The sequence below is a fragment of the Colobus angolensis genome, unplaced genomic scaffold, assembly GCF_000951035.1.
Source record: "Colobus angolensis palliatus isolate OR3802 unplaced genomic scaffold, Cang.pa_1.0 Scaffold374, whole genome shotgun sequence".
In the NCBI taxonomy this organism is placed as follows: domain Eukaryota; kingdom Metazoa; phylum Chordata; class Mammalia; order Primates; family Cercopithecidae; genus Colobus; species Colobus angolensis.
Window position 1 is genome coordinate 2,221,578 of NW_012117088.1, and position 16,492 is coordinate 2,238,069.

General features: G+C 35.6%; 1 protein-coding gene across 1 annotated transcript in view; it reads right to left on the reverse strand.

Moving 5' to 3' along the window:
* Positions 1–222: 222 nt before the first annotated feature.
* The window catches only part of SCEL (sciellin), a 111,653-nt gene continuing 95,383 nt past the window's right edge, over positions 223–16,492 (reverse strand). Inside the window, exons 29-33 of the mRNA XM_011953847.1 lie at positions 11,443–11,514; positions 8,738–8,812; positions 5,317–5,425; positions 3,317–3,419; positions 223–1,240 (exon numbers count right to left, since the gene is read on the reverse strand). Coding sequence (XP_011809237.1) covers positions 1,224–1,240; positions 3,317–3,419; positions 5,317–5,425; positions 8,738–8,812; positions 11,443–11,514 — 376 coding nt within the window. The 3' untranslated portion in view covers positions 223–1,223. The remainder of the gene's footprint in view (positions 1,241–3,316; positions 3,420–5,316; positions 5,426–8,737; positions 8,813–11,442; positions 11,515–16,492) is intronic.

Below are 16,492 nucleotides of genomic sequence, written 5' to 3' on the forward strand. Positions count from 1 at the left end.
AAAATGGTTTAAAAGTTCAATTTCCCAATGTTAATAATACTAGTTCCTCACATGATTATTACATGTTCAATTTCTTCAGAAAAGCTTCTTAAAAATAAAATCTATAGCTTGAGTAGTTAAAAATAAGTTAAACAGCGCAACAGAGAATATAATAGATTGTGATCACTATCATTGACAAAATTAATGTTAGTGAATTATATTTACAAACACTTCACATAAAGATTCTATGTAACTGATAGTTCATTTTATTTTTATAAGCCTTTTGTAAATAGGTGCTATGTAATATGAGTATATATAACATGTTAAAGAACATATCTTTTTAGTCCGTAACCATTACTTCTAATAGATTATATGTATACCCAGATTTTGAAATGCATACAAAGAAAATTTAACAAATAATTACATGTAAACTATGCATGTCATATGATTTTACCTGTTACCCATCAATCTGTTTCTGTTTTTAAAACACAGTTTTCAAACACTATGTCTGTGATTAAACAATGACACTAAAGTTAAATTGTTTATATGTCCTACCTAGTTCAATAGGCTTAATAAACACATATGCATACATGTTTCCAAGAGCAAACTAAAACCTGCTTTAGAATCAGAGAATTTGGGAAGCAAAAGGAACCTTAGAAATCATGTTATCCAATGCCCCTTATGTTATAAATAATAGCACAGAGATCTGAAAAGTTTAGTGATTTTTGAGGTCTATAAACTTTTTATGTTAACATCTTTCTGCCCAACTGTATAAGAAAAGTGTTGTTAGTATTTCTTTTGCAGATGAAGGAAACATATCTTGCTTTCTTGACCGTTCTTCAGGATGTCAATGTCTATGAATCTGAATTCTTAGAGAATAAAAGGTGAGGAAATGAGAAACTTGGTTTAAATGGAAACCACTCACAGCCAACATATGGAGCAGGGATGGATCTGGCTGGAGTGTAATGCTTACTGCCTATCAGAAGCATCATTCCTTTGACATTGGTATCTGGAACCATTTGAAATTTTTATTGCTAACTCTAACCAGAGACCAGATGGCTCTTTTTATGTGTGTGACCTTATTGAAGACAATTAGATTACTTATGCAATAACAGAATTATTAATTTTGTACAAGAGTTGATCTTCAATGTGAAAGCTTTTCTAGATTACATATTATTAAGATAAAACTTGTAACTTTTAATTCCTTAATGAGTGCTTTTCATCTTGATTTCCTTGTGCCAGAGTTATAGAATCCACTTTGCTGAAAATTAAAAGAAAAAAGATATGCAAATTCAGTACAAAAACAAGCTCATCACTAAAAATTTACAGACAATTATTCACCCAAAGGGTAGTGGTAGATTAAGGATTCCACTTTTCCTTCCACTTCTGAAATAATCACTATGGCTTTTGGTCATACTGTGTATATGATGTACCAGATGCCTGGTGTGCATATTTATGAGATGTCTGAGAGTCATCTCCTGACAACTTATAGGTACTATAAAACATGCAATGCCTATGGAGTACATATGGGGGGAAGACACAAAAACTTCTGAGTCTTTTGGTAATCACACCTGCTAAGCCACATCATGAACTCTGGGAGAATAAAAATTTTAGAGCTACCACCATGCACATCAAGACCCATGATATAACATTAGATCATCTTAAGATTACTAATTCAGGAAGAAAAGTGAATATGAGAACTCTCTGGGGGAAGCAGAATATGGAAGGCAAAGTATGAATATAATTAGGTATGTTCTTGTAATTGATTCTGCAGCCTGATGGAATGTGGGTTTCTGATCTTTTTTCAGAGCATTTTCTAGATGCAGTCTCCTAGTAGCTCATTAATATCACACATTTGTCATTAAATTCCATACTTTGGATCCCACGTAGGGGTCCCAAGTGTTCCTCTTTCATTCATCATACCAATAAGACAGCAGGAAAAAGTGCCTTTTACATAGTACTGTTGACCATCTTCTCAATATCATTTTGGTTATTTTACCTACTTACTACTGAATCTAAAAGTAAAATGTGGACAGTAGCTTTTAAAAACCAGTCAAGTTTCACAGGACTTAATTTTGCTAATTTACGGTACAATGTGCACATCTCTTTTTTTTTAATTTTTTTTTTTTATTCTAGGGTACATGTGCATAATATGCAGGTTTGTTACATATGTATACTTGTGCCATGTTGGTGTGCTGCACCCATCAACTCGTCAGCACCCATCAATTCGTCATTTATATCAGGTATAACTCCCAATGCAATCCCTCCCCCCTCCCCATGATAGGCCCCGATGTGTGATGTTCCCCTTCCCGAGTACAAGTGATGTCATTGTTCAGTTCCCACTTATGAGTGAGAACATGCAGTGTTTGGTTTTCTGTTCTTGTGATAGTTTGCTAAGAATGATGGTTTCCAGCTGCATCCATGTCCTTACAAAGGACGCAAACTCATCCTTTTTTATGGCTGCATAATATTCCATGGTGTATATGTGCCACATTTTCTTAATCCAGTCTGTCACAGATGGACATTTGGGTTGATTCCAAGTCTTTGCTATTGTGAATAGTGCCGCAATAAACATACGTGTGCATGTGTCTTTATAGCAGCATGATTTATAATCCTTTGGGTATATACTCAGTAGTGGGATGGCTGGGTCATATGGTACATCTATATCTAGATCCTTGAGGAATCACCATACTGTTTTCCATAATGGTTGAACTAGTTTACAATCCCACCTCTTAAATTAGCTTTTAAACCTTTCATATGTAGCTTATAAAAAATGTTAGTTAAAAACACAGGTCCTCAATATCCTTTTCTCACATTGCATATGCTAATTAAGAGTGCAAATTATAGTAACATTGATCTTAGAAGGATAAAAAACTTAAATGCTATATTTTTGTATAATTACACAGAATTAACTAAATTTTCAATTTAAAAATAATATTCAAAAGCATTTAAGGCAATAACCAAATTTAGTTAAAAATTATACAATATTCAAGTGCAAGCATAAAATGTCATTTGTGAATATGGACTTCAATTTAAACAATTATGTGAGTAGAGAATATCTTTTTATGTTTGGAAAAAATGGAAAATTTTCTAAAATGAACGACCTTTTGGTTTAGTTGTATCTGTATCTAATCTGATACCAGAAGACAATATAAAAGTTGATTGACTTCACACCATTAAACAAAATACTACCATAGTATAAATATCTGCAGCTGAATTATTAACTAAATATAATTAATAAAATGTTTTACTTTATTAAAATACATCATTTTAAATGATACCAAATGCTCATTAAGGTTAACAAAAGTGTTAAATGCTTACAGAGTATAACACTTACCCATAATTTTAGAGTAGCAAGGTTCACAGTGTATTGTCTGTCTATAAATCCAAATACTATCACCCGCTTGCAGATTTTCCAAAGGCCGCTTGCATATTTCACACTAAAGAAAAAATATATATATAAACTTTCCATTATAAATGAAGTCTAAATTATTAGAGGAACAGACATCATCACTCCACCATCGAGGCACCTTTAAGGGATGTCTACCACTGAAGTTTTCTGCTTCACTCACAGTGGAGTAGATATAAATGTCCAGAAATTGTTTATGCCAAGGACAAGATGACCATTCAGTATCTCAAACAAACACACAAAGGTGCATTTATTGTTTGCTAACTTAAAGGAGAGCTAGTTACGCTGTCCAGGCACAACCTAATGGAGAGGAATAAACTGCTGATCTGACTGGGTTTGGGAAAAAGTTTATTTTGAGTTGTGCCAGTTAGAGGCAGGAAAGGGCTGACCTCTGCTTCAGACCTATCCACTGCTGATTGGCTGACTTCAAAGCATGAGGCTGTCACTGATGGGTTGGCTTTCAGAAGCCAATTCATCGAAGTAAACTGTCATTGATTAATTGGGTTTGTCTAAACCAGTTCATGTGGCTCTCTATTGTTATAGCTATAGAACAATCAGTGTTTTTCTAAGAGCGTGAAGATGTTTGTTTTTATTCTCAGTAAATTACACTGAAAATAGAAATAAATGATCTAAAATGTAATAAATGAAAATATTTCTATTTACTAAAAGCAAATGATCAGGAGAATATTCTTGCTTTAAATTTTTCTGCATAGTAATTTTAAATAAAAAGCTATAAACTGTTTTGTTTAATTGAACATATTTCATAACTAAAAAAACTTTGTTCTCATAACTATACAACCTGCAGATTATATCTTTATATAGAATTCTGTACATTATGCCCTAAAATTGAAATGTTTTGCTCAAAATGAGTTACTACATTTCTGATTGCTATGTGTCACTGTTTGAAAGTAATAGAAATAGAAGCAATCAATTGACAAAGTATTGCATTATTTGACTGGATTTGATCATTTGTATCAACCGTAGAATGTTGCACGAGAAAGAAAACATATATTTGACCCATTGTTTCTCCAACTGACTGTACATTAGATTAATCAAAGAGCTTTTTAAAAATACCAATGCCCAATAATCTCCTCTAAGATTCATGATTTAACTGGGGCTGGTCCCAATCATTCTATTTTTTTCCTCATCTCCCCAGATGATTATAATATGCAGCCAGGATGGAGATCCACTTGTCTAGTCAACACCTTATTTTACAGTTATGGGAACTGAGGCCAAGTAATTTAGGTGGTTGTCCAAAGTCACACTGACACAGTTACAGGCAGAGGCAAAACTAGAACTCAGGTCTTCAGATTCCCATTTAGTGCTTATGCAGTTACACCAAAAACAATGATGTCGATCCACTCAATGTTACGGTGAGAATGCAAAGAAGCATCCTATGAAAGCACAAACTATGAAGTTTTAGCCTACTAATGAAAACTTTATTATTATTTATTGAGCCACAATTAATTACAACTAATTATGCTCTCAAACGCAGACTGGCATTCACCTATTGTTAAACCCATCAGTCCTAATTTCATAAGGTAAGAAACTGCTAACTTTCTTCTCAACAATTTATTTTCTTGTTTTGATTTCATCACATATTTTCTGTAATGCATAATTTAGTAAAGTGTTGCAAAAACTTTTATAAAAAGAACAAGTGGTTTTTTACCCCCACAGATTTAAATCTCTAGGGTAAGAGTGAATAAATGTGTCAGTAATCAACTGTAAGTCTAAAGCCAAGATAGTAATTACAAACCTTTGAGGTTTAGGCTGCAGAACTCAGAAATATTTAAGTAGTGTACTATTAATGTGACTGATAGTGCTTCTGAAAGCTTTTGCTTCATCTCATTTATTACATTAAATTAATATTTTTATTCCAGTCATTATGCAATTTTTTATTTAGTTAAGTGACATAAACACATCCTTACCTTAAAGCAAGTAGAATGGCAGCAAATTTGTAATTCATCTAAAATCATTTTAGTTTCTACACCCAAGGGTTTTCGGCAATAAGTGCACATATCTCTTTCAATGACAGACCTATAGAGATGTAAGCAATTAAAAATAAATTTGCCATAATATAAAAGACAGATATATTCCCTATAAACTCACATGAAAACAGTATGTTGATTTTGATGATACTTTAGAAAATTTCACAAAAATCAAGGAAAGTTTGGAGTTTACTTATTCTAGTAATAGAATTGACTCTTCTAGTTATCTCAAAATGATATCAAATAACTAACATGAGAGAAAGTCTAAAATTATTAATTCATCAGAAATCAAGAGTACATCTGGGTGGGACAAAGATGCTCAGTTTCCTAATTAGGAAATATCTCAAATACTCCTCAGAAGTAGTTGAGGGCTTTTATTAATTAATTTACATATATCATGTTACAGATTACATGGAAAAAATATGCTGCAGATTAATTTTTAACTCTCAAAATATTCAACAGACCCAAAATAGAAATCTATTCAAGAGCATGTAGATAAACTCACAAAATGATGACTCTGTAGTGCCTGGGACTGTAGGGGCCAGAGTCACCAAAATACTCCTCTTGGTGCCACTGTAAGACTCAGGATGTAAGGATCCCTATCGTGACAAAATTTATACCCTCCAGCAAGATATAACCCCACCACAAATTTGATGGGGAAGAAAAGAGAGTTTTGTTTATTAAATAACAAATATTAAATATTTGTTAAAATAATGTTCAATGATAAATGATCTGCAGATATGATCAGCGGAATCCAAAATACCTTAAGTCACACCAGAACCTTAAGAAAGGATCCTTTTCCTTTTGTAAGGTCTTAGGACAGTCTTAAATAGCACCCTGCAGAGTGTACCAGTTTCAGGGTATTAGCATGCAGGCCTGACATTTCCAGAGTAGGATATGTAATGGGGTAGTGAAATTAAGCAGTCAATATTTAAATAGTGCTTTATATGATATGTGAGGTGTACTTTTCTCTGCACTTTACTTACATAAACTCACTTACTCTTCACAACATTCCTGAGAAGCCAATATTATTATTTTTATCATCATTTTATTAAAAAAGAAACTGAGGCACAAAAGGATAAGTAACTTGTCACTATCATGAAACCAGTGAGTGGAAGAGTGAAGACGTGAATGGAGGCAGCGTGGTCCTAACACAATGAATCCAAAGATCTGTTGCGCTCATTGTGTTGAAATGAGTTAGTCATACCCAGGAACCGCTAATCTATTACCAAGCCCAGAAGTAGGAGCAAAGAGGAGAGAGAACGGAAGGGAAAAGAAAGTGGGAGAAGAAAGGCATTATAGCAGATAAACTTTATCTAGCTTTATACTTTTAATCATTCTAGTAACATCTTTCTAAGTCTCGTGTATATAAATGAATATTTTCTGCTTTTATTTGTTCTGTACCCACTTGCTTATAGCTACCTGGCAAATATTTTCCTATGGATTATCCATAAACACACACACATATGTATGCATACACTTAAATTTCCCATTTAGGACTGTAAGCACTTTAAGAGTAGAAAATAGGTGCTCTATGTCCTTCGTGTATTCCGCAGGCAGTGATCTAGGCGCTGCAAATACAAAGAGTGGTGAGACAGTCTCCTCTGACAAGATGCTCTTTCCACTGAGGAAACCAGATGCATGATATAATGATCACAGTGGAATACAGGTACGTGGACAGAGTGAGGAGAGCAGAGCCAAGAGAACCACTAACCCCTGGGGTGAAGTCAGGAAAGCCTTGTCAGAAAAAAGTGCTATATGCATTGTTTGAAGAGGAAAGAGCTCTCAAGGTGGGCTTAGTGGGGTAGGGATGAGGGGATGGTAGAGGAATTCCAAGCAGAGTGAACAGAACATACAAAGGTGCTGCTCTGGGAGGGTGTTTGGTGGGATTCAGCATCAGCGAATATTCTGCAGGAGCAGGTTCTGAAGGACCACGGAGAATGTGCAAAAGAAGTTGGACTTTATCCCGTTACATGGGAAACCACTTTAAACAGGATTGACCTGCTTAAATAAGAACTGTAAGAACATCAACAATTTCACACACTATCAACAGCAAAAGGTTGTGGAACTGACTGGTCTCATGGAGAATTGACTTCTGCACTGATGACTAAGAAAAATTTCAAAGCCACTTTAGGAATAGGGTTTAAAGTCTTTCTATTAACAGCAACATTTTTATGGAGAATGTTTTCCTCCCTTAAGTTAATAATAGAAATACAAGTTCAGAAAATGCATTGATGCTGGTATTATCTTTATTGAGATCATACAGTTAGTCAAAGATCTTTTCGAAGCATTATGAAAACCTAACTCTGTTTTTTTTTTAATTGGTTATCCAGGTATTTGTAGTTCTAATGCTGGTGTCGACGAATTTACTACTTAAAGAGGTGTGACTTATAGGCAAGACACTCAGCAAAGCATTGCTAATGGGCAAAATATTGGAAAAGTGACAAGAAAGGGATATAATTTTGATGTCTGGTTCACCCATGTTTCCCTTAGAAAATGGAATATAGGTTCGTGTTTTCAAAAAAAAAGAAGTACTAAGTACACATTAGGTACCAAGCACTGTGCTAGAAGCTGAGACTACGTAAGAAAATAAAGTATGTCTCTACCCTCAGTGAGTCATATCTCCAGCCCCTGCTATAAAGAAACACCATCAGTGGAACATCAGACATTTGCATGATGGCTTGTTTCCAGGGCTTGAGTTGAAATGCTAATTATTTATTTTCATTTACTTCACTGGAAATCTGCAAGCCATACTCTCGTAAGTGTCATCTAGGTGCCCCACTGAACGTTAAATGGTAAGAGGATCACTAACAGCAAAAACCTGGAATGGGGCCAGTTCACCAGCACTCAATCAATACTCATCATAACTCCACTCCTGGGAACTGAGCTTGGGCCCAGAGTGGGTCACAGCAGCCTATGTGCACGGCTGTTTGTAAGCCAAGCAGGTTGCAGAAAAGCACAAGAAGCGGGTGTTGAGCACGCAGTCTATGGATGCAATGAAGCCTAAACGCTAACAATGTGGCAGCCCTGGGGCCTCCTGGGGATCACCAGGGGCTGGCCTGAGAGGCAGCTGTAAAGCACAGAAAGGTCTTTTGATAATATGCATCAAAACCAGACAGCAGCAACAGCCAGGAAGCCAAGAAACAAATTCCTGGATGCAGAAGTTGTTGTTGTTGAGATGCACTTCTGTCCATGCACATACATGACAAGAAACATCAGCAGAACCATCTCCAAGGACAAAGGACAGCATGAAAAATATATATATATACACATACATTATATACATACATATATATAAAAATGTGTGTGCATGCATGTGTGTGTGTGTACTTTCTATGTATGGAAATAAAGACATACTCACCTATCAGACGTTGAATAAACAGTTTGTATGTATTTTCCGGAGATATTCTCCTGATATCCATCCTTGGGTGATTTACTTGGAACAAACATATATAGACATGTGAGAATCAGGCAATTTTCCTTATGTAGATAAGAAAACACATTCACACCATCTCATGAAGCCTCATAATATTTTATCTTTGTGTATGTTACAAGCCAGGATGATGTACTGACACCTTTTTTAATCTGTAGAAATATTGATACATAAGTCACCCCCAAATTGACATATATACCAAAATAAATAGAGAGTAGGGTAAGGAATACAGGAACAAGTGTGAGCAGGAAAAGAAGTCCTCATCTTTCATGAAATTTATACTTGCACCTCATCTGTTTACTAAAGAAAGCTACACAGAATGTAACGTAGATAAAGAAAATACTCAAAGCACACATTCACAGGGAGAAACCGAGATTCTTGAACTTTTAGAAAAAGCACCCAAAATTTTTATTTTTACTTGAATATATCCAAGAAAGAATAATTTAGAATGAAAGCAAAAGAAGTATGATTTTTAAAAGTGTTCTCTTTTCTATTATGTAGATTGTCCCAGCTTTTAAACACCACTCTTTCCTGGAGATGAATAAAATCTGTAATGTCCTAACCAGCTGGTTCCCTTAATTGCTTCCCAAGCACTTATGCTATCTGGGCATATATTAAGAATAGAAGCAATATGTTTCTTTATTTCATACAATGAGTGATAACCACATGGCTCTTACTTGGGATTTTTAAATGAGAAACCTATCTCTCTCTCCAAATTTCGTGGAGGAGACTGCCGTCAGAACTAAAATCTACTTTATGAAAACCATAATCCCACAATGCTACATAAGAATTTGCACATATTTATGCAGGATGCATGTCATGATTCCCATTTTATTGATGAGGAAACTGAGACTGGAAGAGTAACATCACTGAGGCTACATGGTTAGGAAACGACAAAGAAGGATTCAACCTCAAATGTGACTCTAGGGACTCCGTACTGTATCACACTGCCTGTCAATGTAGATTTTAGGGAACTTAAGGATGTCTGAGGTACATCACCATCCTTACCAGGCTAAGGTACAGGAGGCAACCAATCCTTCCAGAGGTTCTGGCCAACAGACTATTAGCCTGATATGGCACAATATTATCTTTTTATAATGATGGTGCTCAAACTCAGATGCACATCAGGAACATCTGAAGAGTTTGTTAAAACACGGGTTGCTGGGCCTGAGCTGTAGAGTTTCTGATTTAGCAGGCAGGAGTGAGGCCAGAGAATTTTTATTTCTAGAAAGTTCCCAGGTCATGCTTATGGTGGTGGCCCAGAGACTATGCTTTGAGAATTACTGTCCTGTAAGTGAACATGATACACATATGTACAGGGTATATACAGTATGTACTTTAAAAAAAAAATCATAGTCATCATAATAAAATAAGTATGTTTTAGTCTTGGTACTTCCAGGAATCAAGTTAATATTATTTTATCCAACTATCCTATTAATCAAAAAAATCTAGAGCATGATGTTTAGCAGAATATTCCTAATTCTTAAATAAATTATTCATTATTCAAAAATCAATATTGTGGTTGTTTGGCATTAGTTCCCATAAGAAATTTCTTTAAAAATCAAAATGTATTGATGTGACATTCCGTAAGGATAAAAATGTGAGAGATTATGTAAATATAGAAAAAAAGCCTATGTTATTGTTCGCCGATATTTCACGCCTTGCCTTTACTATAATACTATTTGATAGTACTCATCTTTTTCTCAATTTATTTCAGATTTAGTAACTACTTGCTATTTTAAAATTTTCTCTGAAGTGTTTTAAATTTTAGTTTAATTGAAAGACAGCAGAAATCACTGACTTGAACACACCGGAGAGTGAGAATTGGATTAAGAAAAAAAATCAATCTTGATGTTGCATTTTGCAAGGTAAATTATGCACGGGTTTGAGAAACCTTTTTTGGAAGATCGCTCACCTCCTGACATGTATTGAATTTCCTGGATCCCCATCAGGACTGCCTTCCACACAGAAGCCTCCCTGAATACTCTTCTCTTAGACCTCTTTGAAACGGGCTTGTCTTAACATATGGGTCATGTATAGCAGCATTTGTGTGCCCCACCATTATTGTACTCCACAATTGGGACAATTCCTGTTTTATATTCCTTGAAAACCAAATGAATCGTCGAGCCCTGACCTTGGTTTACATTTTCCTCAATATCCATTACTCCAAGCAGCAGATTTCAATTGAAACATCAATATCCTACAACTTGGGCCAGGATGCACTACTCAAATTTAAACCCCTTATTTTACATCAGCGGTAAACAACAGTAGATAGAATCATTTAATTCAAGTGGAACTCCAAATTAGTATAGGAATAGTTTTGCATTTTATAAAGCTTATTTTAACCATATAGTTATATACATTTATGTGAGAACTTTCAAATGGCAACCCTATTATGTATACATGTGTTATATTAAAATACTATTGAGTTCATCTAATGACTATAATTATTTATAGCCCAAGTATATAATATCAGAAACATTATAGAGAATTATATATGTAGAACTCAATGTACACATAAATGGTCTTCTATTTGAAAGAAGCACACCCTAAAACAATAGCATCTCTTATTAAACATAGATCCTTTCAAAATTATAAAATGAAGCAAAATATTTGAAATAAATTTGGAATACCTATTCTCCACATATGTCCTTGTGTACACAACAGTATCCTTTGGTCCTGCCTGCTTGGCTCCAGTGTTAGAGCTGCAAAACAAATCATTTTACTTCATGTTTAAAGTTTATTTGCAAGGATAACATAAACAAGGCTATTTTCTAATTCAAAGCAAAATGTAATGCATGTATGTTCCTTCTGAGCTATAATTGTTGAAACATGAATGTCAGAGTGGTATTAACACAGCACTGCAAAAATTTTTTATCTCCCATTTTGTTTTTAACTTCCACTGTCTTGGTTTACTTCCTAAGTATTGTTACAAAACTTGATCACTCAGTAATTCTTTTATAGAACATGAGGATTATTTTTGAGTATTTGTGTAATATGTTATAGTATCTCTTTCTTTGATGTCTCATTCATATTTCCAAACCATAACTTTCTTCATGAACCTCAAACCAAAAGTAGACCTTAATTAGCTATCATGACAATATCTGATTTAACCAAGCCTTTAGATCTACCTAAAGAATGTCACACTAATGTCACAATCACACTTTTTTAAATTGCAGACTTTTTAAGGGAATATCACGTTTGATACTTTCCTACCAGATGTCACACAATGACACATTCATGAACTCAACACTTTTGTATAAAGCTGTTTATACAGGTAACCCCCATAAAATTAGAAATTTCTGCATTTCAAAGAAAGGGTCAAGTTGGATGTGGGGTATCTTTATAAAACAAAAGGAGAATAGTCCTGTCATTTATTCTGCAGTTGGCCGCAGTACCTGAGATTGTTCCTGGCTTCATAAGAATGGGAAGCAATTCTTGTGGACTGGTTGTGTAGAGGATTGGTGAACTCGTTGACTTGGGCATCTAGCCTGATAAAGCAAACACAAGTATTTGGCACTTCAAATCAAGGTCACTAGAAGTTTTTTGTGTTATTAGAATTCTTCTCAATTAACATTATTTTACAATGTGAATCTTTTTGAGTTTGCCTGGCTTCTGCACAGATAACACAAATAGAATGCATGTACTATTTTACTCCCTCTACGGAAACCTCTGCCTTACCTTTAAGAATAATCTATAGGTATGTGCCACATTAGCTAACATTGCTCTTTTTTTTTGAGACAGAATCTTGCTCTGTGGCCCAGGCTGGAGTGCAGTGGCCAGATCTTGGCTCACTGCAAGCTCCCCCTCCGGGTTCACGCCATTCTCCTGCCTCAGCCTCCCGTATAGCTGGGACTACAGGTGCCCGCCACCACACCTGGCTAATTTTTTTTTTGTATTTTTAATAGAGATGGGGTTTCACCGTGTTAGCCAGGATGGTCTCGATCTCCTGACCTCATGATCCACCTGTCTTGGCCTCCCAAAATGCTGAGATTACAGGCGTGAGCCACTGCGCCCGGCCTAACATTGTTCTTTTTATCAAGGACAGAAATCATCTGAAATTGGTTCCTGTAACATTTTCACACCAGCAATGCCATTATAGAAAGCTTCCCATGTATAATATAGCTAAGAATTTATCAATTGAATGAAAATGATCCAGAGGTTGCTTTGAGAAATTCCAGTCTTCATTTTGTTTTTAATGGAAGGCAATATCTTGAAGATGACAGAAGAACTCTGACCTAGATTTCTGCTAATCTAAAAATGTCATGATACCTAACAAAATGTAGGCATATATGGTTTTTCCTATGGAAGAGAGGAGATTCTTAATGCAAAAATAGAGAATATTTTAGCTCCTTTTCCTCCTCCATGTTAGTAAACTCTGACATAGAAGAGACATGAAAACCTAAATGAGAGTTTAGGTCTTAATCAAGCCTTATCATTCTCAAACAGGCTGATTTCCAGATAGCTCTTAAAGAAGAGGAAAGCATTTGTTTACATATTATCTCTGGCATACAGAAAACCATCTGGTTTTAAGGCAGATGTTTCATAAAACATCCACATGAGTTAGAATTTTACTAAGTGATGAGAAGGTGGAATTAATATTATTAGGTTTTCTAACATGGTTGCTAGAATATGTCACCCCAAGAATCACAAACCTAGCTAAGAATCGTTTGAAAATGTTCAGATCATATAATATACAATACAAAACCCAACGTTAACAAGTAGAGAGCTTCAAAGGACAAAGATTATCTATGAGTTTGAAATGCATTTGTATTGTCCTCAGCAATAGAATATTAATTTTGGATCTTTCCTGCTTTCTCTTGTAGGCATTTAGTGCTATAAATTTCCCTCTACACACTGCTTTAAATGTGTCCCAGAAATTCTGGTATGTTGTGTCTTTGTTCTCATTGGTTTCAAAGAACATCTTTATTTCTGCCTTCATTTCGTTATGTACCCAGTAGTCATTCAGAAGCAGGTTGTTCAGTTGCCATGTAGTTGAGCAGTTTTGAGTGAGTTTTTAAATTCTGAGTTCTAGTTTGATTGCACTGTGGTCTCAGAGACAGTTTGTTATAATTTCTGTTATTTTACATATGCTGAGGAGTGCTTTACTTCCAACTATGTGGTCAATTTTGGAATAAGTGTGATGTGCTGCTGAGAAGAATGCATATTCTGTTGATTCGGGGTGGAAAGTTCTGTAGATGTCTATTAGGTCCGCTTGGTGCGGAGCTGAGTTCAATTCCTGGATATCCTTGTTAACTTTCTGTCTCGTTGATGTGTCTAATGTTGACAGTGGGGTGTTAAAGTCTCCCATCATTATTGTGTGGAAGTCTAAGTCTCTTTGTAGGTCTCTAAGGACTTGCTTTATGAATCTGGGTGCTTCTGTATTGGGTGCATATATATTTAGGATAGTTAGCTCTTCTTGTTGAATTGATCCCTTTATCATTATGTAATGGCCTTCTTTGTCTCTTTTGAATTTTGTTGGTTTAAAGTCTGTTTTACACTGTTAAGGGGACTGTAAACTAGTTCAACCATTGTGGAAGACAGTGTGGCGATTCCTCAAGGATCTAGAACTAGAAATACCATATGACCCAGCCATCCCACTACTGAGTATATACCCAAAGGATTATAAATCATGCTGCTATAAAGACACATGCACACGTATGTTTATTGCAGCACTATTCACAATAGCAAAGACTTGCAATCAACCCAAATGTCCATCTGTGACAGACTGGATTGAGAAAATGTGGCACATATACACCATGGAATACTATGCAGTCATAAAAAAGGATGAGTTTGTGTCCTTTGTGGGGACATGGATGCAGCTAGAAACCATCATTCTCAGCAAACTATCGCAACGACAAAAAACCAAACACCACATGTTCTCACTCATAGATGGGAATTGAACAAACAGGAAGAGGAACATCACACACTGGGGCCTGTCATGGAGTGGGGGGAGCGGGGAGGGGGGAAGGATAGCATTAGGAGATATACCTAATGTAAATGATGAGTTAATGGGCACAGCACACCAACATGGCACATGTATACATATGTATCAAACCTGCATGCTGTGCACATGTACCCTAGAACTTAAAGTGTGTGTGTGTGTGTATATATATATATATATATATAGAATATCAAAAATCACCAGTTTGCAAAATCCACAAACAGGAAAGATAAGTGATTTGCCAACAGTACTGTTATGGACTGAGATGTATTCCCCCAAAATTTATATGTTTAAGCCCTAACCTTCAACATGACTATATTTGGAGACAGGGTTAATAAGGAGGTAATAAAGATCATCTGTGGTTCCACAGAACTGGAATCCTCATAAGAAGAGGAAGAGCTACCAGAGATATCTTTCCTTCTGTGTACAGAGGAAAGGCCATGAGAGTACACAGTGAGAAGGTGGCCATCTGCAAGCCAGGAAGAGAGGCCTCACCAAAACCAATCCTGATAGGATCTTGCTCTTGGGCTTCTAGCCTCCAGAGCTGCGAAAAAATAAATGTCCATTGTCTAAGCCGCCCAGTCTGTGGTACTTTTGTCAAGGCAGCCCATGCTGACTAATACTGGTATCTTTTCCCAGTTGTGTTTATAATGTGATTAATGACAATGACTTCATGGAAGATTTAATTTTTATAACTGTGAACAAAAACCAAATGCTAGGTTTGTAAATGTGGTACAACAAACTCTTTGATGGACTTTGCTCCTCATGTAGACTTTGAGGATGATAATTTAAACAAATAAACCATTATTTTGGAGTAACTTTAAATGTACAGAAAAATTGTAAAGATAACACGGAGAATCTCTGTATACCTTCACCCAAATTCCCTTAAGGTTAATATCTTATGTAATTATAACAGAGTTGTCAAACCAAGAGAATTAATATTTGTACCACACTATGAACTAAGCTACAGATTCTATTCATGTTTCACTGGTTTTTCCATTGGTGACTTTTTTCTGTTTCAGAATACAACCCAGGATACCATATCTACATACCCATCATGTCTCTTTGGCTGCCTAGAGTCTGTGATAGTCTGCCAAGTCTTTGTTTTTCATGGGATAGTGATAGATTTTATGACAGAAATTTTATCTTAATGACAATTAAGTTGTAAGACTAATTTTTTGTTATTTAGAACCATAGGAATAGAGTTGGGGAGACAACACTTTGGCAACCAACAAAACAGCCCATAGTGCCTTTTAAAATGCTACTGGGCCCCATATCCAGATATTTTAATTTAACTGGTTTGGGGTACAGCTTGGTCACTGGGAACCTTTAAAGCTTTCCAGTGAGTCCCTTATACAGTCAAGGTTGAGAATCATCGCCTTAGAGGTTGGGAAGTCCAACATTTTACTCAAAAGAGCATTGATTCTCAAAGCGTAGTCCCTGGAATAGCGAGTGATTCTGATGTACCCAAAAGTTTGGGAACCAGTGTAACAGAAGAATCTCTGCCAAATTATTCCTCTCAAATGCCTTGAATAATCCTTGTAAAGGAGAACTCATGACTCATAGCATATGTCACTTGACGGCTTAATTGTTAGGAAGTTATCCTCCATTGAAACAAACTGCTGAATTGTAATTTCCAATCAATGGTCACAGTTTTGTTTCTTAATTAAGTAATGACTCTACAAATACAAACCCAAACATTGTATTGAATCTTATAGAATTCCAAATGGATTTACACT